Genomic DNA, 25712 nt, shown 5'->3' on the forward strand with positions numbered 1-25712 from the left:
AACCCAATTAAAAAATGGGCAGAGGAACTGAACAGATAGTTCTCTAAAAAAGAAATACAGATGGCCAACAGACACATGAAAAGATGCTCCACATCGCCAATTATCAGAGAAATGCAAATTAAAACTACAATGAGGTATCACCTCACACCAGTAAGAATGGCTGCCATCCAAAAGACAAACAACATCAAATGTTGGCGAGGCTGTGGAGAAAGGGGAACCCTCCTACACTGCTGGTGGGAATGTAAATTAGTTCAACCATTGTGGAAAGCAGTATGGAGGTACATCAAAATGCTCAGAACAGACTTACCATTTGACCCAGAAATTCCACTCCTAGGAATTTACCCTAAGAACACAGCAATCAAGTTTGAGAAAGACAGATGCACCCCTATGTTTATTGCAGCACTATTTACAATATCCAAGAATTGGAAACAATGTTAATGTCCGTCGGTAGATGAATGGATAAAGAAGATGTGGTACATATACACAATGGAATACTACTCAACCATAAGAAGAGGGAAAATCCTACCATTTGCAGCTACATGGATGGAGCTGGAGGGTATTATGCTCAGTGAAATAAGACAAGCAGAGAAAGAGAAATACCAAATGATTTCACTCATCTGAGGAGTATAAGAACAAAGGAAAAACTGAAGAAACAAAACAGCAGCGGAATTACAGAACCCAAAAGTGGACTAACAGGTTGTCAGATGATCAGCTATGTAGGTACACTTTTCTGATAATATTCCTTTCTCTTAATAAAAAAAAATTAAGGTTTGTCTAAATGTGCAAGAATAATAATAACGTGCTATACTATCTGGGAAATTAGAATAGGTGGTATGTGTTTGAAGTATAACTTCATTAAGCAGGTTAGTATTTCTGTTAGGATAATAGCTACCATTTATTGAGGGGTTTTATTTATTTGATCCATATGAAATTGCAGATATTGACAGTTTTCAACTTGACAATGCCATATGGCTTGTTCCAGTATATACTGGCCACAGAACTATTTGTTTATATATATAAATAAGTATTCACAAAAACCTAAGATAGGCTTTTTTTTTTGTGAGAGGGCATCTCTCATATTTATTGATCAAATGGTTGTTAACAACAATAAAATTCAGTATAGCGGGGTCAATGCTCAATGTACAATCATTAATCCATCTCAAGTCTAATTCTCGTCAGTCTCCAGTCTTCTGAAGCATAACGAACAAGTTCTTACATGGTGAACGAATTCTTACATAGTGAATAAATTCTTACATGGTGAACAGTACAAGGCCATTCATCACAGAAACTTTCGGTTTTGATCACACATTATGACATAAACAATCAGGTCAAATATGAATATTCATTTGATTTTTGTACTTGATTTATATGTTGATCCCACATTTCTCCCTTTATTATTATTATTATTTTTATTTTTAATAAAATGCTGAAGTGGTAGGTAGATGCAAGATAAAGGTAGAAAACATAGTTTAGTGCTGTAAGAGGGCAAATGTAGATGATCAATGAGCAGGTGTGTGCCTATGGGCTAAGTATTAATCCAGGCTAGACAAGGGCAGCAAAACATCCACGGATGCAGAAGATTTCTCTCAAAGCAGGGGGAGTGAGGTTCTGAGCCTCACCTCTGTTGATCCCCAAATTCTCACCTGATGGCCCCCTGCGACTGTGCCTGTCTTAGGTTGTTCCTCCCTTGAGGAATCTTACCTGTCTCTGGCTAACCAGTCATAAGATAGGCTTTTTATCACCATTGATAAAATGGAAACTCTGAAAGAAGTTAAACAAGCTGCAAAAAGTCTAATGACAAGTAGGTAGGCAGGCAGGAGTAAAAACAATGTTTTTCTGACATAGCATCTGGACTCAGCCACAAAGTTACACTACCCAGATTTCTAGTCAAGGAGTCATGCTGCCTTCCCTTAAATGAGAAAACTTCACATTCAGGACACAGATATGTAACAGAAGAGTGCTTGAACTGACTGGATGGAGAAACATTACTGTATCCCCCTCTAAGAGAGCCAAATCCAAGTGGACCTTACAAGCTGGTATTGCATTTTAGAAGTGAGATTAAAAAGTGAGTTAACACTATTAAAGGTCGCTCAGAATTTCCTATCAAATTCATTTCTTCAAGAAATTTCCAGCTTTTCTTCTGTATTTATCACTGAACCTTTCTACTCCGCAAATATATTAAATATAAAGCAAGTGATTCTAACCTTAGAGAAAGAAAATAAAATGCCACAGGTTGGAGCATATTACCAGTTCACAAGTTTTGACTACTTCTATCAAATGCCTTATAGCAATTTTTTTTCTTTGCCAACACTTAGTATTTTAATTTTTATTGCAAGATCTAAATGAGCATAAGTTTTGGCTTTGGTGAAGTACAGTTCAGTAGTTCTTTTATGACTAGTACCTTTTCTATACTACCTAAGAAACCTTTGTCTTGTCCAAGGTTGTAAAAATATTCTGTTTTATCAAGATAAACATGGTGCTTTATGATTCTAGATTTTATAGTAAGGTCTGTGGTCCAGCTCAAATTATTGTTTGTGTATGTTGTAAGGTGGGGGAGGGCTCAAAGTTCTATTTTATGTTTCTCATGATTACCTAGTTTTCCCACATGATATGACTACATTTCCCTTTTACCACTGCACTCCATTGGTACTTTTTATAGCATATTTATTATTGAACTCTCAAGCATTCCTATGTTCTATTAAAAGTGGCTACCAGTGAGTGAGATTCAATATGGAAATACGTAAAATACGTCATCAATTATAGGGACTTCAAGCTTTCCCCTCTTTACATAGTTTCTAGGTTATCTAGATTGCAGTGAAATGAAGAAACTTTTCATTTATTTATTATTCTAACACCACCTGTGAATCAATTAGGAACTTTAAGTACAGAATGGCTATGTCTACTTGACAGTAATTAGCTTAGTTAAGTCAAAGACTGTACAAGTTTATATAAGTAGAAAGTTTTCTGTCAAAAATAAAACAATAAAAAGCTTTCTGTATACCCATGGGAAGAATATTGCCCACACACCTCTTGCAGTAATAATGTCTAGTAGAGCCAATAGTGCTTCATAGTGGTGAGGTGTGAAAATAGTCACTTATCTGTTAAATCACACTCCTGCTAACAGAATTGAATTTTCAACTTAATAATCAAATGAATCTGTCTTCAATGCTATATAGATCATGGGGTCTCTGAGTATAGTAGCAAGTCCCCAAATTGGTCCAAAAACTAAGGGTAGTACCTACTAATCTCTAAGTTCTTAGACAGCTTTGATATTTTAATAATAATAATAAATACCATGTACTGAATCCTCACTACATGCCGCATACCATGCTATGTGCTTTACCAATACCTTTTCATTTAAATCTTCTAACATTCCCTTTGAGATGGGTTTTATCTCTTTGTTTTAATTGAAGCTTAAAGATGCTATGTAATATCCCAAGGTCCAAAACTAGTGCAGAGCTCTGATTAAACTCAGCCATTTTGGCCCCCAAACCCATGTTCTTACGCCTAATTTATGTGTGTGTGTGTGTGTGTGTGTGTGTGTATACATGTAATGAAAGAGCTTATTACTGTGACTTTACTCTTGGTGGGGAGTGGCAAATGGCAATGTTTATATTACAAAGGTGGCCAAAGAGTCTACAGTATTGAACTCAGCCTGAAAACTGGCTATTTATGCTTGCCTTTTTGGTGATCTTTTGTATTCTTAAAAAGTTATGTAGGTGATTTTTATATTCAAATTTTTTCTACAGTTAGATTTTCTGAAAAATAATTATTCTGTGGTTGACGTCAATATTTAGTCATTTAAATGTGTCTGATCACTAACAGAGATAGATTATTTAGTAATTTTCTTGGCTTTTGCAACAATGTAAAAAATACACCATAGGAAAGAATTGTGACAGGACAACCCTTCAAAGTATTAATTCTGGAGTATTAATTCTTCCTAGTCCCAAAGTGTACAAATGCATACACATGTCATAAGTAAATCAAGATGACAAATATTCAAACATTAGCTTTCAAAACAGCTACTGACCAGAGAGAGAACCAAGATGGTGGCGTGAGCAGAGCAGTGGAAATCTCCTCCCAAAACCATATATATTTTTGAAAATACAACAAATACAACTAATCCTAAAAGAGAGACCAGAAGACACAGGACAACAGCCAGACTACATCCACACCCACGAGAATCCAGCGCCTCATGAAGGGGGTAAGATACAAGCCCCAGCCTGGCGGAACCCGAGTGCCACCCACCCCAGCTCCTGGTGGGAAGAGAGGAGTCGGAGCGGGGAGGGAGAGGGAGCCCAGGACTGCTGAACACCCAGCCCTAGCCATCCGCACCAGAGTGCAGACACAGCACGTGTGTGGGTTGCTGGAAACTAGGGAAACAGGACAGTAAGACCTGTGAGCGGGTCCCCGCAGCCAGCACCCCTGGGACAAAGAAAAGCGAGTGCTTTTTGAAAGTCTTAAAGGGACAGGGACCCCACAGCTGGACGGAAGCGCCCTGGGACACTTAGCCCAGCAGTTGCGAATCCTGGGGAACTCTGGGTGCCCGAACCCCTGCAGCGCAGCTTGGAGGTCCCTCACCGCAATAAACAGCCTCCCGCCTGTTCCCCCTCCGACGTGGCTCTGCCATATTGGAGCAACAGCCTGAGGCAGGCCACGCCCACAGCCACTGCCGAACTAAATAAACTCCATAGTGGCCAGGCAAGATCAGAAGCCCTGTCTGCACACAGCTGCCCAGGACAAGCCGCGAGAGGCTGCTGTTCTCCCAGGAGAGGCAAACTGGCAAGAAGGCCACAAACTGGCAAGAAGGGACTTTCTCTTACCCAACACACGTGCCAGCTCCCCACAAATATATCTATCACCATGAAAAGGCAGAAGAAATTGATACAGACCAAGATCACAGAGGCAAACCCTGAGGAGATAGACCTAACCAGTCTTTCTGAAAAAGACTTAAAAATAAAGCTCATAACCATGCTGATGGAGCTGCAGAGAAATATGCAAGAGCTAAGGGATGATGTCCAGAGGGAGATTACACATGTCCAGAGGGAGATTACAGAAATGAAACAATCTCTGGAAGGATTTATAAACAGAATGGATAAGATGCAAGAGGCCATTGGTGGAATAGAAACCAGAGAACAGGAACGCATAGAAGCTGACGCAAAGAGAGATAAAAGGATCTCCAGGAATGAAACAATATTAAGAGAACTGTGTGACCAATCCAAAAGGAACAATATCCGCATTATAGGGGTACCAGAAGAAGAAGAGAGAGAGAAAGGGATAGAAAGAGTATTTGAAGAAATAATTGCTGAAAACTTCCCCAAACTGGGGGAGGAAATAATCGATCAGACCATGGAAGTGTACAGAACTCTCAACAGAAAGGACCTAAGGAGGACAACACCAAGGCACATAATAATTAAAATGGCAAAGATCAAGGACAAGGACAGAGTTTTAAAGGCAGCCAGAGAGAGAAAAAAGGTCACCTACAAAGGAAAATCCATCAGGCTATCATCAGACTTCTCAACAGAAACCTTACAGGCCAGAAGAGAATGGCATGATATATTCAATGCAATGAAAGAGAAGGGCTTTGAACCAAGAATACTGTATCCAGCCCGACTATCATTTAAATATGAAGGAAGGATTAAACAATTTTCAGACAGGCAAAAGTTGAGGGAATTTGCCTCCCACAAACCACCTCTACAGGGTATTTTAGGGGGACTGCTCTAGATGGGAGCACTTCTAAGACTAAATAGATGTCACCAGAGAAAATAAAATCACAGCAAAGAAAGCAGACCAACCAAATAGTAACTAAAGGCAAAAAATAAAATCAACTACCCACAAAAGCAGTTAAAGGAAGCAGAAAAGAGCACAGAATAAAACAACCAACATATAAAGAACAGAGGAGGAGGAATAAGAAGGGAGAAAAATAAAGAATGACCAGACAGTGTTTAAAATAGCTCAGTAAATGAGTTAAGTTAGACAGTAAGATACTAAAGAAGCTAACCTTGAACCTATGGCAACCACGAATCTAAAGCCTGCAATGGCAATAAGTACATATCTTTCAATAATCACCCTAAATGTAAATGGACTGAATGCACCAATCAAAAGACACAGAAAAATAGAATGGATAAAAAAGGAAGACCCATCTCTGTGCTGCTTACAAGAGACTCACCTCAAACCCAAAGACTGTAGGAACAAAGAAAGACCTGGAGGAACAAAACAGCAGCAGAATCATAGAACCTAAGAATGGACTAACAGTTACCAAAGGGAAAGGGACTGGGGAGAAAGGGAGGGAAGGGAGGGATAAGGGTGGGGAAAAAGAAAGGGGACATTACAATTAGCATGTATATGTGGGGGGGGGCGCATGGGGAGGGCTGTGCAACACAGAGAAGACAAGTAGTGATTCTACAGCATCTTACTATGCTGATGGACAGTGACTGTAATGGGGTATGTGGGGGGGATTTGGTGAAGGCGGGACCCTAGTAAACATAATACTCTTCATGTAATTTTAGATTAATGACAACAAAATTAATTAATTAATTTTTTTAAAAAAGCTACTGACTTAGCCCTATGTGGAAAGCTCCTACATCTACATTTTGACAGAGTTTTTGCTCCCAGGAATTAGATAAAGTATGCTCTCAGGGTAAAGAGAACAGTGGGAGTGAAGAGGCAACATGGACACGAAGGCACATGGGAAAGAAATGCCACACCCTCTCCAGAGCTTGCACTGCTACCAGCCCAGAGCCAGGGCACATCTCAGAGGCTGAGGCAGAACTTAGGGCTGAGATGATCCTCTTATTGTCATTTTGTGGCTTCCATCATTCCCCAGTAGTCAGCCTGCCACCCATCATTTTCCAGTTGAAGTGTTGCTTGCCTCTGTCCCAAGAATCTTTTCATATTCTTCTGACTGACCAGCTCTTGGGAATAATCCCTCACCTAAAGGCCCAGAACATTCATAAGCACCACTTAGCTCCTCTCTATGCCCCGAGATTAGAGAGAAGACTTGCAGTCCTTGATGGATGACTACAAAAAAGGAAAAAAAAAATCCATATACCATGCTGTGCTTTACCAATACCTTTTCATTTAAATCTCCTAACATCCTATGGAATAGGTTATCTATCTTTGTTTTGAAGGAAGCTTAGAGATGCTATGTAATGTTTTTGGAGGTGGATTTTTCTCTGATTCCCCCTCAAGTCATGGGAAGTTGAATGAAGGGACTAGTTTCTAAGTTCTTAGAAGCCTAAACTCAGTTGCTCAATGTAAAACCAAAGTTAGGTTTTCATTGATTAAATTAGTGTATTGCTCATTCTCCCATGAATACTTATGTCACTAGAATTTTTACAGGTGGGGAAGGAGGGTGTTCTCCTATTGCTGAGCATTTCTCTAATGATCACTCTGTAATTTGTACACCCAATAATTTATCTCTGGATATTTCACTGGCTTCACACCATCCACTGTTGTTATACCAACAAAACTCATCAGGTTGCACTTTCTACATTGGCTCTCTAGTTGTTTCCTGCATAGATTTTTATGTCTTTAGAACCGTTTTTTTAGAGAAACACTAATTTTTTGCATCACTTTATATATATCAGTGAATTTAAACAGTTCCTTTTTTGTGGCAAAAAAAAACTTTAAAGACTTTTCTTAGGTATAAACAGAACATTCAAATAAAATATTCTATAGCGCACAGCAATAGCCAGATATTAAATAAATCAAAAAGTGTTTTTCATAAGTATTAAGTTGACTCCTGATTAACACTGTATACTCTCATTAATGTTTCACATATTGTTTCTGTTCAACCAATTTCAGAACTTCATGAAAAAGTTGAGTGGTAGGCTGGGTAATAGGGTAACACAATGGGAGCTTCTTTTCCAAGGCTGGCATGTGAATAAAGTACCTGCAAATCATAAAAAGAAACAAAATAGCTTTAAAAACAAGAATTTTCATGGTCCCATCAGTATGAACACACTCACTGGCTTAGCTTTGGAGGGTGCAGGAGTCTAACTCACAAGACTTAGCCAGGATTTTCAGCCCTCCAACTCCCCCATTTGTGACCTAGAAGACTTCCGATACATGTGCCTTTCAGCTCACTGAAGCACTTTACTTCAGTAAAGGACATGATCATCAGTTATCAAAGCTTTAATGAGGAAACGGAACTGACTTCACCACCACACTGTGAGCTGAGGCTCATGCTTCTTGCTTTCTCAGGCAATACAGAGCTTCAAGTTGGAATGGAAGAGCCAAGCTGTGGTCACCACCAGGGCCAAGTCAAGAGGGAATAGTAGGGCTCATCCCCAGGCCTCAGGAAAAAGGAGAAAGGAAAAGCCAGGGAAGACACAAAAGTGAGAAAACTTTAAGCCATTCCTTTGGATAGCTTAAGATTCGTTCTCAATCATGGGTGCACAATGAAATCACCTGGAGAGTTTTTTTTAAATGTCAATGGCCAGACCTCACATCAGACAAACTGAACAGAATTTCTACATGTGAGACCTGGATATCAGGACTTCTTAATAGTTACTTGTGATCCTATTGCATAGCAAGTCGGAAATCACTAGTTTAAAACAAAGATCATAAACCTAAATGCTCACAAGTAACATATTAAGAGTAAGAAAAGAGAGAGAAGATAGTGGCACACTGAACAAACGTGATCTCCCTAAGAGGGCGGCTGCTATGATGACATGTACAAGTGTGACACCATTTTGCCAGTTCAGATTTTTAAATGTGCATGACTTTTTTAAAAATTAGGTTGTGCGCCTAAGACAGGCACAGTCGCAGGGGCGCCATCAGGTGAGAAATTGGGGATCAACAGAGGTGAGGCTCAGAACCCCACCCACCCCTGTTTTGAGAGAAATCTTCTGCATCCGTGGAGGTTTTGTTGCCCTTGTCTAGCTTGGATTAATACTTAGTCTATAGGCACACACCTGATCATCTACATTTGCCCTCTTACAGCACTAAACTATGTTTTCTACCTTTATCTTTCATCTACCTACTACTTCAGCATTTTATTAAAAATAATAATAATAAGAGAGAAATGTGGGATTCACATATAAATCAAGTATAAAAAATCAAACGAATATTCATATTTGACCTGATTGTTTATAGTTCATAATGCATGATCAAAACTGAAAGTTTCTGTGATGACTGCCCTTGCACTGTTCACCATGTAAGAACTTATTCACTATGTAAGAATTTGTTCACCATGTAAGAACTTGTTCGTTATGCTTCAGAAGATTAGAGACTGTTGAGAACTAGGCTTGGGGTTGATTAATGATTGTGCATTGAGTCCCCTATACAGAATTTTATTGTTGTTAACAACCATTTGATCAATAAATATGAGAGATGCCCTCTCAAAAAAATAAAATAAAATAAATAAATAAAATAAATAAAGTGTCTTAAAACCTAAAAAAAAAAAAATTAGGTTGTGCGATACATGCTACATGTATCGTATGGATGAAGCTTGAAAATATGCAAAGTGAAAGAAGTCACACAAAAAAGGTCATATACTATATGATTCCATTTATACGAACTGTCCAGAAGCAGCAAATCCACAAAGATGGAAAGTAGATTAGTGGCTGCCAGGGGCTGGGGGGAGGGGAGAAGATGGTGCACCTACTTAACGGGTGCGGGTTTCTTTCCGGGTGACGAAAAAGTCCTGCAATTAGATGGTGGTGATAGTTGTGCAAAACTGTGATGTGTTAAAAGCCACTAAACTGCATGCTTTAAAATATTTAAAATGGTGAATTTCATGCTGTATGAATTGTACCTCAAAAAACAAAAGTGTGGAAAAACTTGAATTGTGTGCAGCAACTCATAGTGGGCCAAACAATATCTTTTTATAGAAGCCAGAATGGAACTTATGGTGTAAAACCACATGGAAGAAAAATAGGGTCCAAAAATAGGGCTGAAATTTTCCAAAAAGCAAATCTAAGTCTATCATGTATGCCTCCACATCCTTTGAAGTCTCCATCTAAACTGGTAGCAAAGCTATGCCTGCTGCACCCTTCTCATGTTATGTCAAACGTAGCCTAGGTTTTTTTCCTTGATAAGTGCTCATGCAGGGCTGTACCATAAAGCACGCTTAGCTTCGCCAACCTATAAATAGAAATAGGAATCCCTAAGATGCAGCAGAGGCTTGCTGACAAGACCAAGGCTGGCTACTGCTCTGTCTCACTGCTTGGTTACTAAGAGTTAAGAAAGGTGAAAAGGAAACAAATAATAATAATTCATTGTTTCTCTTTTATCAATTGCTTTTTTCTTTCCAAAGACGCCTTTGAATTCACAATCTATAGTTTATTACCCCTTCAGTAGGGTTTGTTAATCTTGATTACTCGCAGCATGTTAAAATTGTTACTACTTCAATGAGATGCTGGAGGCAATAAAGCCAATGACTGAGAAACAGTTATTAAAAGAGTTTGATGTTTCACTAGTTTTTTCTGACCTACCAGTACTTCAAATGGCAGTAGTTCTTAGCACTCCTCCAAATCCTACTTTACTGCATATAAATCAAAGTGAAATATGTTAAAAAGTAGAATTTCCCACTGTCACTTAACTACTACTGGGCAACTTGCAGTTTTGCATGAAAATCAGAAATGAGTGGATTTTACTAAAGATTAAATTCAGACTTTTCTTACCTGAATTCTTCTCTGTAGTCATTCCTAATATGCTCAGCTAAGGTCTTGCTGTACTGTAGGCAGCTCTTCAGGATATAAAACTGCTGGTACAATAGAACTGCTTGGCTGGGACTTAGCAGCCGAAATGAAGCTGAAAGCCCCTTCACCATTTGTTTCACAATAGTGGCCACAAAAGTAATCTAGACAAGGAAAATGCAGTTACATGCAGGTTTCATGCCATCCATAAGAGCACCTGTTTCAGTTAGAGCTTCAACTATAAGTGCAGGTGGAAGTCCTCAGCACCCTTTACACCAATGGCCTTGCGCTGTTTCTCATCGCAGTGGTATTCAGACCGCACTAGACCATAGCCCAGCTGGGTTTACCAGTTGTACCCTACAAGCAGGATCAGAACTAAATGTACTGTCAAGGAAATCTAGGCTCCAAAGTGGAAGGAGAACACTGGAAGCAGGAGTAGGGGTAGAAAGGGAGCTCGGAAAGGGCCTCATCCAGTGGGGAAGATAATTTCTCTTCTATTTTACTGTTAAGAACAAATGGCCCACAGGGATAAAGTACCTGTGACTTTCAAGGAGGTTCCTACAAGGCATCGGTGATGTTGATGTCACTGTTAGCTGGGTTTTCAGTAAGAGCACTTCTGTCATTTTCAGGGAGAAATTAAAATGAAAAAAGGTACCAATTAGGTCAAGTTATTGGGGGTCTGTTTCTCATTCACAATAGAACCAAACAATAAAAAACAAGAATAATGGATTCCACAAGTCTTTTGGGAGGGGCACGCACATTTTCAAACTACTCTCCAATGAATATAAACTACTATAAAAAAACAGAAAGGAACGCTAGTGTCCTTTCAAGTCAGCAGGTCCTTCTGAATGCCCATTAATCAATAAATATGTTGCTTTTCTACTGATACTGCTATTGGCCCTTCCTAAGTAGGGCAGGTGTCTTGAAGTGGGTTTTGCCCAATCCAGATTCATTTATACATATTGACTAGTGTGTCAGGCAAACACACACTGAGGTAAGTCAAGAGCAGTGGAACAAAGCAATGCCCACCTGGGGATTAAACTTGTAACTTCTTTAGCATCTTGCTCTAACCAAGTAAGAGAATCAACCTGAGCTGACTGACATACAGGTATATTTGATGATTCCAATTTTTTCCGAGCTTGCAAATTTCTCTCAAATGGTCTGTTTCTATCCATACTCTTCAGAACTGGGCTACTATTGAAGCTTTCAGTGTGTTAGTGGTCCTTTGCCACCCTTCATCCTGACATGCTTTATGGTCACAGACTAGCCTCATAACTCAACTCAATTCCTTTGGTGAACCAATCCTAGAGGTTGATAAAGAAACTTGCCTGTTGTGTGGAGTTCTTAGGACCCCAGATTTCACATATCAGTTCAGAGAATAGGGTCTGCAACCACCACACAGGAAAAGTAAGGGTTTTGGCATCTTACACATACGAGCTTCTGTGGCTGTGAATAACTATAACTTTATGATACTCCCTGAAGTGAGCCTGAAACTTGATTAGGGTCTTTGTGCTCCTAAAGGAGCCAATTTCATGGGCTCAATCTCTGTGAAGGCAGTTGACTGTACCACTAAGAAGTGCATTCTCTGGGCCCAGCCAGGTTTTTGTAAACATGTCACAGGAATCTGGCAAGACAATCTAGATACCCTAGGACAGACTAAACATCGCTCTAGGAAAACAGCTCAAAGTAGGAAACTACTGATGATCAACAGAGGTTTACATATGGAAAGAGAACATATTGCCTCATGTCAAATCCTTCATTAGCAATGAAAATTTAGCTTAAATTACTACCTTCTGAAGAGACTTCCTATTAAATACATGTTGATTGAATATATGAATTCATGAGTGAATAAAAGGAAATTAAGTTAGGGGGGATAAAAAGAGATTAAGTGGTAAAGCCTCTATTAAAATTTATTCAGCACATATTTTATTGAATATCTATTATGTGCCTAGCACAACAGACATAGCTCCTGCCCTCACGGCACTTGGAGTCTGTTGGGGGAGAAGGACATGTATCAGTCATGATAAACTATGCTATGCTATGTACAAATCTCACAAAATATCAATTCTTTACTTAAAACAATAAAAGTTTAGTACTTGATCTCACTGTACATTCCTCACAATGTGTGTACTTGCTCAGGACTGTTTGGGATGTTGCCAGTCACCATGCCAGAGACACCATGCTACGACTATAACGGGGGAATAGTACCTAGTTAGAGGTCAGAGAATCACCCCCTCCACCCTGCCCAGGGACGAGACATGGAGGCCTGAAGGGTGAGTCAGAGTTAACTAGGTGGAAAAGGGAAGGAAAAGCCCTTCACATAGACATGGAATGGTAATGGTCCTGTGATGGAGTCGGGGTTGCTGGGGGTGGGCAGTGAGTAGGAGACCCGCACAGCTGGAAGAGTGAGGGACTAGATGAAGCTGTAGGGCCATAACATGCATGGTCTTATAGGCCACATTAAGGAGTTTAGTCTTTATTCATTATTCCTTTGTTATGAGAGATTTAAAGCAGGGGATGACATAATCAGGCTTTTATTTTGAATAGATTCCTCTGAGTACAGTCTGGTGGGAGAACAGGGACAGACCATGTGGATATGACTGCAGTGTCAAGGAGAGATGGGGATACTGCGGACAAGGTGGTAACTGCCAGGACACAGTGCCACATGACCCAGGTATGTTCATGCTTACCAACTCATACTCACTGTTAAAGATAAATGTTTGCTTGCCAACTTATACTCACTGTTAAAGATAAATGTTCATTTTTTCCACTTAATTATATAGCCAATATTTTAATGTTCCATTTTCTACATATATCTTAGGATTTTCAGGAAATAAACCACATTTAAGATGTCATTTCAATACCTTAAACATTCAGGCCCCAAATATAAAAACATTTTAGTTATGCAATAAAATCAAATTTATGTTTGGTTTCTGTTTTACAAACCTGACTGCTTACAGAGAAAATCTGTGTCTTATTCAAGAGCATTTGTTTAATTGCCTCGAGTAGTGGTTTTCTCTAAGTTTCTTGGTACTTTATATGGGAGGACAACTTTGTAGAAAGGACATCATCCAGCTAATAGCAAGCTTTGTTGTTCCCAGCCCAAGATTTCCCTGAAAGATTCAAGGAAAAAAACAAGTTATATTCATGAAGTTCAAGTTGTGCCTAAAAGGATATTCATTGTCAAACACATTTTATCCTGACTAATCAAATCTTTAAAATCGGTATTTAGAAAAATAAGCTAGATGAGCACTTAAGAGCAAAAGTAATATCATTTAAGCCAACCGATTTTGGAGACCATGTCTAATACAAGCATTTTTAAAGGTATATAATTAATCATATACATGTGTCATATAATAATCATGATATATATAATAATCACACAATATATTATGTATAATAAAAATATATATTGTACCTGCTGAAAGACAAGAAGAATCTCATCATATAAAAGTGCTATAGCTATATCTGTATATTCCAGGATAAGCTTCTGTAACTAGAATTTTAAATAGTAATCAATGCAATATATTGGCAGAGCCAGGAAATAATTTCTCCTGATACCCTTTAGGTATTTATAAAGAATTTTTGATTAACTGAAAATATAATTAGTGTAGCCAGTTTTCCTTAACCATTTGGTTCAGTTGGTCTCAAAAAAGTGGCTCTCGTGAAAAGACTATGCAAAAGTGGCTCTCATAAAAAGAAAGTGGGTCAGGGAATGAAGGTACAATAACCCATAGAATATTAACACAAAAAAATTGCACACTTGATGTACAAAATCATTCATATCAACAGCCCTGCTTCCTTTCATGAATGCAGAAATATGCTACCCAGGATTAAGGTAGGAGATTTTCTTGGAAATGCAGGTTTATGTCCAACTTGAATTATAATTCCTTCTGTGTTATAGGTAAATATAGGGGTTAGAGTTTTTTTTTTCTCTAAAGAACTCTGAACTCTCAGTTTGGTGAGGCTGACTTCTTGCCCATAGGCCACTTGGTACATGACAACTGTGTCTGTGTGCATGTTACAGGCCAGCACATTTTCTCTGACAGTATTCTCTGCAATAAAGAGCTCTCGTTTGAAATCTCCCACTCTTTTACACCTTGGAAATAAAATGTATATGACCTGCTCATAGCCTCACTAATAGCCCAGATGCAAAAGATCAGCAAGTCTAAACCAGGAAACTCAGACCTATCTTTTCTGTGCACTAGATATTTTTATATGGAAATACCATAGGCAAATCAAACCAACTAGTCTAAAACCAAGCTCATGGTTTCCCCTTTGAACCTACTCCTCTTGCTTTAATTCTTATCTGACATGCAGGCCAGAATCTAAAAGTCACCTAATCTTGACACTTTATTTTCACACCAACCCATCAATTCCTAAAAATTTCTGCATCTATCCTCCTTACAACTACCATCCCTTGTCTTCATTTAGTTATTCAACAAATATGCATCAGACACTATACTAGGTGTTGGGATGCAATGGAGAACAACCAAGACCATGTCCCTGCACTCATGAAATACACAAGCTAGTGGGGAGGAGACATCAGTCAATAATCAAAAAAATAAATGCACAGTTGCAAACTGAAAAAAGCGCTATGAAAGAAAAGTAAGAAAGTAGGAGAGCTCTAAAAAGAAAGCCTACTCTTGTTTGGGGGTCAAGGAAGGCTTCCTTTTGGTCCATGTTACCCTCATGTGGACTACTGCACTACCTTCTTAGCAGCTCTGCCTGTCTTGAGTCTTGCTTCCATCCCACTCTTTAATCCCTAACTCACTCACTCCACTGTTGAAAGTAATATCATAGATGATCCATTTCTGTCTGTAATAATATATTCATGTTATTGATTAACATCTGTCTCTCGAACCAATCTGTAAGCTAATAAGGGCAGAGATTGTGTCTGTTTTGCTTCTTGTTTGGACCCCACACCTAGCCCACTATTAAGCTCATAAGAGATTCTCAATAAATATGTATCAAGTGAAAGAGTAAATTGAAGACTTTTCTAAAACATAACTCTGTATGTTTAAGAACTATCAAATCACGTCCCATACTTTTAAAAAAATTGTGTTGGCCTGCTCAAAATAAACTAATAATAAGTTGATTTAGTCTCTCAGAATAAATGCTTTCTAGGCAGGTTGATTATTTCTCTTACTTTAGTAAAGCCTTAGAAAAACAAGTAACTCCCGCTGAGTTTGCACTGCTTACATAGGTAAGGAGATGGTAAACTAAGGCAAGAGTGTTAACCCTAAAATCTCTAAGACAGTGTGCTATTTTACCCATTAGCCCCCTTCTGTGGAATTATATTTACATAAATATTTTGTATACAGACAGAAAAATGGATTTATCTAATGGCATATTAATATTGACAGAGTAGTTATTTAAGTTTTGAGGTTAATGACAAAATATTTACTCTTTGATTTAATTATATTTTTACATTCTACAATGTCTTGGTCCACATTAGAAGACAAGAAGCTAGGACCCTTCATATTAAATTTCATTTAACCCCAAAATTCTCATCTCACCTCAGCATCAAAAGACTTCTCAGCTAAAGTTGAATCAGCCACCAACTGGATATCAAACACAGGACAGGATTTTGGGATCTGAGGCTCACTAATTAAAATTACCAAGAGATTAAATAGTGTTCCCCTGAAAAAGTAAAAGTAATTAATGAGTAAAATTTGAAAAGAAAAGCAATGAGCCAAGTTTGAAGACATTGGATTTAATTAAAAGTACAAACCATTGCAGACCATTCTTGACCAGAATTGTGGATCCTTAGACATGCAGACAAATGTCTAAACATTTAAATGGAAATATAATTTCTTGGTTTTTGGCTCAGAGCAAGTACCTGGTTCTAGAAGTTCACATAGCTTAGAAAGCTTAGAAAAATCTGGATTTAAGGGAAATAGCAGTGATTCCAATTATAGCAGTATTTTTTTCAAATGGCTTGTTATGGATTACTAATTCCAGGCAATATTATAGTCAAAATAGATTCTGTGGTCAAAGGAGTTATGGAAAATACTTGGTTAAACCAAATTCGTTGGATAGTTTTGTGATAGGACGTCTCAGAGGCTTTAACATGCTAATGTGCATTGTATATCTCTGGGACAAAGACATTTCTTGAGATGCTCATTTCATCACAAATTTTTAAACTCTAGACCCCCTTTTTAAACAAAGCATTTCAGAGGTTTGCTGTTCCACTGAAAACCACTAGCTATAGTTAATAAAATTAGTATTAAACTTCAGGTCTTTTGCTTTCAAATGCAGTGTACTGTCCACTAACCTATACTAGTAACTCACTTAAATGTTACTACATGTTTGACTCATATACCTTATTATTGAAAATAAAAGGAAGAAAAAATGACAACTGAAATTGAACATTCTGGAGAGCCAAGTTAGTAACACCATCTTCATTTGTGTAGTACAACCCACATATGGTTGAAAAAGAGCCGAAAGCAGAGCATTAGGAAAATCAGTTGCCTAACTGAAGACAACAGAGTAGTTTTGACAGATAGGAGTACTAAAAGAATTTATAGATAGAACTGTATAAAAATTCTCTATACCTGTAAGCATTCATTTCATAATGGAATGAAGGAGACTATAAAAAATCCTCATCTAGTAATATTAGAGGCTTCCTAATCTTTTAAACAATTGTTTAAGTCTACCATGATTAGAAGTTCATGATTAACAAAAATTATAATAAAAATACAATTCCCCTCCTTTTTCCAACTCAAAAAACAAGCCTAGTTCTCATATCTGCAAAAGAAGAATCATGTCAGCACATTTCTCAAAAAAAAACAGGACATGTCTTACAGGATATTTACTAATGTTTCATTCAGGTTATTTTTAAATAGCCAATCTTAGTTTTAGAAGACTGTTCCAAAAAACACTCCATTTAGAAGCTTTGTCTGATAATAAATTTGAATTGACCTTCCATTCACTGTTACATTTCAGTATAGTCCTTTATTTTCAGCAACAGCTTCTTTTCAAAGTATCATATATCTGAGGCTAAGGGAAGGTACTCTCAAATTCTGGGTCACTTACTGTGATGACAAATGAATTCAGCCATAACAATACTGAAATATGAAAGGATTATGGCACATTTCAAGAATAATACAATGTAATGGGTTGAACTAATAGAATTTCCACTTATGAAAAAAAGGAAAATGCTGAAGTGAATAAATGCTTTTTTATTTGCTCAAATGGAATTTAATCTGAAATCTACCCCTTCTGCCAAGTCAATTTAAAAATCCATGAGGCCAATAATAGAAGAAATTTTAATTTAAATAGTAGTTTCATCCTAAAAGTAAAGACTTTATAGGATTAACATCACAGCCTCTAAAAATGGTGCCAAAGTTTAATGCTTTCATTGCTTAGATTATTTCCAAAGAAATAATTTTTAATGTGTTATAATATATTTTAAAATACAGACTTTGATAGGCAAACTCATAGTCTCTTAAGTCAATCTACATTATTGTGGCATAATTATAATACAGCTTCTGAGATCACTCTTGTGATTCTGTTATGTTAGAAGAGAATGATGAAGAAATTCTGCATATGTATTAAGGTTCCTACTTAGCTGACTTGAGTTAATCAAAGGGGAAGTATCCTGAGTGGCCCTGATCTAATCACATGAGCCCTTTAAAAGAGAGCTTGGGCAGTCCTTGAGCTCAGAGATATTCTCCTGCCAAGAAGCAAGGCATCATGAGTTTATTTTATAGCTGGAAGGAAATTAATGCTGCCAACACCCACACAGATGAGCATGGAAGAGGAACCTAAGTCTTAGATGAGACTGCAACCCTAGCCAACACCTTTATTGCAGCCTGTGAGGCCCTGAGCAGAGAAGCCGAGCTATGCCCAGATTTCCTGATCTACAGAAACCATGGGCTTAAAAGTTCACACTGTTTTAAGCCACTGAGTTTTCTATTGTTTTACCACTGACTGGTGATTTGTTACAGGGCAATAGAAGACTAATACTGGTATCTAAGATATTTACTGTGCTAGTTAATGCTGTGGGTAACATGACTTGGCCCTGTGCATATCAAAACTGACTGAAAAGTTAGTATTACAATCAGACTCTATGATAGCAATGTAATATATGTATTGAAAGACATGTGAAGAATTAGTTGTAACAGGGAAGAAGCTTGATAGAGTAGAACTGATGTGGTCAAACAAAGTTAAGGCAGAGCAATTAAAATACAGCACTTTATAGCAGAGGTTAGCAATTTTTTTTTCAATTTAAAGAAAGGGACCAAAAGGTAGAAAAAAAGGGTGACATGATTTATCAATAATTTCAGAAATATTAGAAATAATCTTGAATCTCCATTTTGGAGATTGTGGAAATGGGAGTACTGCCAACTGCATAAAGTACACAGAGAAAATACTAGTGTATTTTCCTTGTTTGAGGTAAATCAGGGGTCAAAAAACTATGCTTTTAGGCCAAATAGCCCAGAGCCTGTTTTTGTGAATAAAGCTTTACTGGAACACAGCTGTGCCCATTTATATATTGTTTGTGGCTGCTTTTGTGCTATAATAACAGAGTTGAGTAGTTGCAACAGAGACTATATGGCCTGAAAAGCCAAACTGTTTACTATGTGGCCCTTCACAGAAATGTTTGACCACCCCGGCTATAAAGTATAGTATGGCCATGGTCCCTAGCATACAGGAAGTTGCTTAAGAAATGTTAATGAATATTATCATTAAAATTTATTTGTGAAGGTCTCTAATAAATAGCCTGAATGAATATTACTAAAAGTTGTTATTCTTTCCCCTGGTTCAAATGTTCCATCCTCCTTCCACCCTCTAATATAGGAAATTTAGATAAACAATCAATGAGGGTGGAAAAAAATTAAGATTTTATCCAAAACATTGCCCTCGGATGTCATTCATTATCTATAAATCATATAAAAAGGTCAAGCAAACAATATGCAAAACATGCAAACACATAACTTTCTATGGCAAAGAATGCCATTATTCCCCTACTATACATTATTGCATTCTTCCTTGTAATAATAGATGTCCCCATCACCATCTAAAGTTTAGCTTGGCACATAACTATGCAACTCCGACACATTTTCCAGCCTCTCTTGCAGCTATGTATGGGCATATCCCTAAAGTTCTTACCAATAGAATATGAGCAACAGTCTTACATGCCTTGTTTAAAAAGGAAATTTGCTTGCCCTCTACTTCTCTTCCTGCATCCCATAGGGCTTAATGAGGTCAAGAAAGTCAGCCAGCTTTAATCGTGAGGACAAGTGTAATAAAAGATGGCAGAGCACAAAAAGGGAAAGAACCTAGATTTCTGGCTAGAGGAAAGCATGACTATCAACTCTAGATTGTTACATGAGAAAGATGTTAAATTTTGATGTTCTCTGGGCCACTTTAGAGTCTTTATTATAACAGCTTACTCTGTATGTTAATGAGCCCTTCAACATCATTCACTCCAAGGTCACACAATTATAATATAAAATGAAGATGCTATAAATCCTGCCTTTGTAATGCAACTTTTATGTTATGTGGGTATAAGAGTACTCTGGAAAATTCTAATACAGACCTTCTGGCTTCTAATGTGTGATGGCTAATTCAGTCTTTTTCAAGTTCAACAGACAATAACAAAAGATAAAAGTATACTAAGAAAATCTTTGTACCCTTACTAATCCAGAAAGACAGGAGTGTCTCTCAGTATGTGCCAATTAATCTGTTCATCACACAAGGAAGTGGAGAGACAAACAGTTTAAAATACTTGGAAGGGAAGAGAGAAGTTAGAGAGCTGAGTTTTGGAAGACACTCAACAGAGTAGTTAATGGGTTATAACTACAAGGTCCCAATGTCTTCTAAAAGACCTTACTTAGTTGCCAGTGTGTTCAGGCGCGATGACTCAGTTTCTGTTTCCCTGAACATCAATCCTAGAGTCTGTATAATTTCAATGCATGCCCTAGAAAACAAGCAGAAAAAAGCACAGAAGTGGCATGATTTCACTGCAAATGCAGAATTCTGCAAAGTCAGTAATCCTAGATAGACTTGCACTCAGATATCCATGTAGAAAAAAGTACAAGAAGGAAATTCTGTATATCAGCATGGATTAAATGCCTACTCTGTGATTGCTACATACTAAGCACTCAAACGTTTTTGTTGAATGAATGAATAAATAGCTGGATGTCATTTTCATATTGTTTTTTTTTTGGTGCTTATGTTTTTTCCAAAGTTTTTATGATGACCACACTGTTTTAAAAATATTTTTGATAATTTTAACTTTTTCAAGTAGGTAATATTAGGCTCAAAATTTCAAAGGTAAAAAGGAAATACAGTGACAGATGTGTTTCCTGCAGACATCCAATTTTTTTCTTTTGCGGCAGCTAGTATTATCAGTTTCTTGTATATTCTTTCTTTAAATATTAGAACAAATGAATGTTTTTAAAAATCTATGTGAAGCAAAACTTGAAATCCCCTTAATCATTAATACAGTATATATTTTCTCCAAAACCTTCCATTTATATTTAACACCATAGGGAAAAAGTATCTATGATTATCCAGTTAGTACTTACAATAGCTCACCAGCCCTTTCACTTTTATTTTGAAGTGCATTCTTTTTTTTTTATTTTTTATTTATTTAATTATTTTTTTTTTGAGAGGGCATCTCATATTTATAGATCAAATGGTTGTTAACAACAATAAAATTCAGTATAGGGGGGTCAATGCTCAATGTACAATCATTAATCCATCTCAAGCCTAATTCTCGTCAGTCTCCAATCTTCTGAAGCATAACGAACAAGTTGTTACATGATGAACGAATTCTTACAGAGTGAATAAATTCTTACATGGTGAACAGTACAAGGGCAGTCATCACAGAAACTTTCGGTTTTGATCACGCATTATGACCTATAAACAATCAGGTCAAATATGAATATTCATTTGATTTTTGTACTTGATTTATATGTTGATCCCACATTTCTCCCTTTATTATTATTATTATTTTTATTTTTAATAAAATGCTGAAGTGGTAGGTAGATGCAAGATAAAGGTAGAAAACATAGTTTAGTGCTGTAAGAGGGCAAATGTAGATGATCAGATGATCAGGTGTGTGCCTATGGACTAAGTATTAATCCAGCCTAGACAAGGGCAGCAAGACATCCACGGATGCAGAAGATTTCTCTCAAAGCAGGGGGGGTGAGGTTCTGAGCCTCACCTCTGTTGATCCCCAAATTCTCACCTGATGGCCCCCATGCGACTGTGCCTGTCTTAGGTTGTTCCTCCCTTGAGGAATCTTACCCATCTCTGGCTAACCAGCCATCTTCCGGGGCCATACAGGGAAATGTAAAGTTGGTAAGTGAGAGAGAAGCCATATTGTTTGAAAAAGTTAGCTTTTTACTTCATTGCAGATTTATGCCCTGTGGCTTCTATGCCCAGCACTTGTCTCGAGGTATCTTTACCACCTGGAGGAATTATGATACTCGGTAAATTCGATATGAGGCACGAATGCTATTTAAGGGTTGTAATTAGGAAGGAAGAAGAAAAGCTATAGATGTAGTATATGAAGGAAACATGGGAGGATTGATTATTTCCTTGACATATCTTCTTGTAGAGTACCTTAAGTATGTATAGGTTTTAAACTACTAACTAATTTGCACACACATATTAACATAATAGGAATACGGTGACATAAACAAAGCAAATCTATAATTACCATCCATCTCCAGTGAAGCCAAGAAAACCATTTAGGCACCCTAGGAATTTCTGAAAATTTATCTATGATATGGTGGATATTGTCCAACTGTACTTGAACCATCAGACAAATTAAAGCAGCCCATTTCTGGGATCTGTTCACATCCCATATGTTCTTTTAACCGTAGATAGTCTATAGTCCTGAGATTTTGGAGTGCTACAACTTGCACCCCTCCCAACTCCTGGTTGAGTTCCAACAGTACAGATCAGGTCAAATTCGTTGTCTCACTGTATGCACATGCCAGCCTAGACATCTCCCTCCTCATTCCTATGGCAAGTCCAGGAGACGGTGGGCTGGATGCAGGCACAACCGCAGCATCGTCCGGATCCCTGTGGAGGCTTTTTGATGATCATCCCCTGGCACAAGTCCTCCAGAGAGTGCTGATGCCGGAAGCTCCTCCTCATATCGTATCTTAGTTCATTTTCTGAGTATCCAAGCTAGGCCTTGATCTTCTGCATAGAAACAAACAGACCCTTTGCCCACACTTTGACATGCCCTCTATACCACTGTGTAGAACTCATTGGAGGTCAGCACACAGTAACTGCTTTTTTTTTTTTTTTATTAAGAGAAAGGAATATTATCAGAAAGGAGTACCTCCATAGCTGATCATCTGACACCCTTTAAGTGATCAACATTAAGGATATTTAAAGCATGCATTGATCTTTCATTTACCAATAGTTTTATCCTATCAAGGAGTAATCCCCCTTTTCTTTCTTTCTTTCTTTCTTTCTTTCTTTTTTCTTTTTAATTTTTAATCTACACTTACATGAAGAATACTATGTTTACTATGCTGTCCCCTATATCAGGTCCCCCCTAACAACCACATTACGGTTACTATCCATCAGCCTAGCAAAATGTTGTAGAGTCACTTCTTGTCCTCTCTGTGTTGTGCAGCCCACCCTCCCCTTTCTCCCTCCCCCCCATGCATGCTAATCTTAATACCCACCTTCTTCTTCCCCCCCCCTTATCCCTCTCTGCCCACCCATCCTCCCCAGTTCCTTTCCCTTTGGTACCTGTTAGTCCATTTTTGGGTTCTGTAATTCTGCTGCTGTTTTGTTCCTTCAGTTTTTCCTTTGTTCCTATACTCCTCAGATGAGTGAAATCATTTGGTATTTCTCTTTCTCCGCTTGGCTTATTTCACTGAGCATAATACTCTCCAGCTCCATCCATGTTGCTGCAAATGGTTGGATTTTTCCACTTCTTATGGCTGAGTAGTATTCCATTGTGTATATGTACCACATCTTCTTTATCCATTCATCTACCTATGGACATTTAGGTTGCTTCCAATTCTTGGCTATTGTAAATAGTGCTGCGATAAACATAGGGGTGCATCTGTCTTTCTCAAACTTGATTGCTGCGTTCTTAGGGTAAATTCCTAGGAGTGGAAGTCCTGGGTCAAATGGTAGGTCTGTTTTGAGCATTTTGATGAACCTCCATACTGCTTTCCACAATGGTTGAACGAATTTACATTCCCACCAGCAGTGTAGGAGGGTTCCCCTTTATCCACAGCCTCGCCAACATTTGTTGTTGTTTGTCTTTTGGATGGCAGCTATCCTTACTGGTGTAAGGTGATACCTCATTGTAGTTTTAATTTGCATTTCTCTGATAATTAGCGATGTGGAGCATCTTTTCATGTGTCTGTTGGCCATCTGTATTTCTTTCTTAGAGAACTGTCTGTTCAGTTCCTCTGCCCATTTTTTAATTGGGTTATTTGTTTTTTGTTTGTTGAGGCGTGTGAGCTCTTTATATATTCTGGACGTCAAGCCTTTATCGGATCTGTCATTTTCAATTATATTCTCCCATACTGTAGGGTTCCTTTTTGTTCTATTGATGGTGTCTTTCGCTGTACAGAAGCTTTTCAGCTTAATGTAGTCCCACTTGCTCATTTTTGCTGTTGTTTTCCTTGCCCGGGGAGATATGTTCAAGAAGAGGTCACTCATGTTTATGTCTAAGAGGTTTTTGCCTATGTTTTTTTCCAAGAGTTTAATGGTTTCATGACTTACATTCAGGTCTTTGATCCATTTTGTGTTTACCTTTGTATATGGGGTGAGCCGATGGTCCAGTTTCATTCTCCTACATGTAGCTGTCCAGTTTTGCCAGCACCATCTGTTGAAGAGACTGTCATTTTGCCATTGTATGTCCATGGCTCCTTTATCAAATATTAATTGACCATATATGTTTGGGTTAATTTCTGGAGTCTCTAATCTGTTCCACTGGTCTGTGGCTCTGTTCTTGTGCCAGTACCAAATTGTCTTGATTACTATGGCTTTGTAGTAGAGCTTGAAGTTGGGGAGTGAGATCCCCCCTACTTTATTCTTCTTTCTCAGGATTGCTTTGGCTATTCGGGGTCTTTGGTGTTTCCATATGAATTTTTGAATTATTTGTTCCAATTCATTGAAGAATGTTGCTGGTAATTTGAGAGGGATTGCATCAAATCTGTATATTGCTTTGGGCAGGATGGCCATTTTGACGATATTAATTCTTCCTAGCCATGAGCATGGGATGAGTTTCCATTTGTTAGTGTCCCCTTTAATTTCTCTTACGAGTGACTTGTAGTTTTCAGAGTATAAGTCTTTCACTTCTTTGGTTAGGTTTATTCCTAGGTATTTTATTCTTTTTGATGCAATGGTGAATGGAATTGTTTTCCTGATTTCTCTTTCTATTGATTCATTGTTAGTGTATAGGAAAGCTACAGATTTCTGTGTGTTAATTTTGTATCCTGCAACTTTGCTGTATTCCGATATCAGTTCTAGTAGTTTTGGAGTGGAGTCTTTAGGGTTTTTTATATACAGTATCATATCATCTGCAAATAGTGACAGTTTAACTTCTTCTTTACCAATCTGGATTCCTTGTATTTCTTTCTTTGTCTGATTGCCGTGGCTAGGACCTCCAGTACCATGTTAAATAACAGTGGGGAGAGTGGGCATCCCTGTCTGGTTCCCGATCTCAGAGGAAATGCTTTCAGCTTCTCGCTGTTCAGTATAATGCTGGCTGCGGGTTTATCATATATGGCCTTTATTATGTTGAGGTACTTGGCCTCTATTCCCATTTTGCTGACAGTTTTTATCATGAATGGATGTTGAATTTTGTCAGATGCTTTTTCAGCATCTATGGAGATGATCATGTGGTTTTTGTCTTTCTTTTTTTGATGTGGTGGATGATGTTGATGGATTTTCGAATGTTGTACCATCCTTGCATCCCTGGGATGAACCCCACTTGGTCATGGTGTATGATCCTTTTGATATACTGTTGAATTCTGTTTGCTAATATTTTATTGAGTATTTTTGCATCTACATTCATCAGGGATATTGGTCTGTAATTTTCTTTTTTGGTGGGGTCTTTGCCTGGTTTTG

At 37.9% G+C, this 25712-nt stretch overlaps 1 protein-coding gene across 1 annotated transcript in view; it reads right to left on the reverse strand.

Moving 5' to 3' along the window:
* Positions 1-6381: 6381 nt before the first annotated feature.
* C10H12orf56 (chromosome 10 C12orf56 homolog) overlaps positions 6382-25712 on the reverse strand; it is a 123742-nt gene continuing 104411 nt past the window's right edge. Inside the window, 7 exon segments of the mRNA XM_073214273.1 lie at positions 6382-7894; positions 10629-10807; positions 13682-13756; positions 14062-14139; positions 16163-16286; positions 20485-20571; positions 21182-21229. Coding sequence (XP_073070374.1) covers positions 7768-7894; positions 10629-10807; positions 13682-13756; positions 14062-14139; positions 16163-16286; positions 20485-20571; positions 21182-21229 — 718 coding nt within the window. The 3' untranslated portion in view covers positions 6382-7767.

This window comes from Manis javanica, chromosome 10 (genome assembly GCF_040802235.1).
Source record: "Manis javanica isolate MJ-LG chromosome 10, MJ_LKY, whole genome shotgun sequence".
Taxonomy (NCBI): domain Eukaryota; kingdom Metazoa; phylum Chordata; class Mammalia; order Pholidota; family Manidae; genus Manis; species Manis javanica.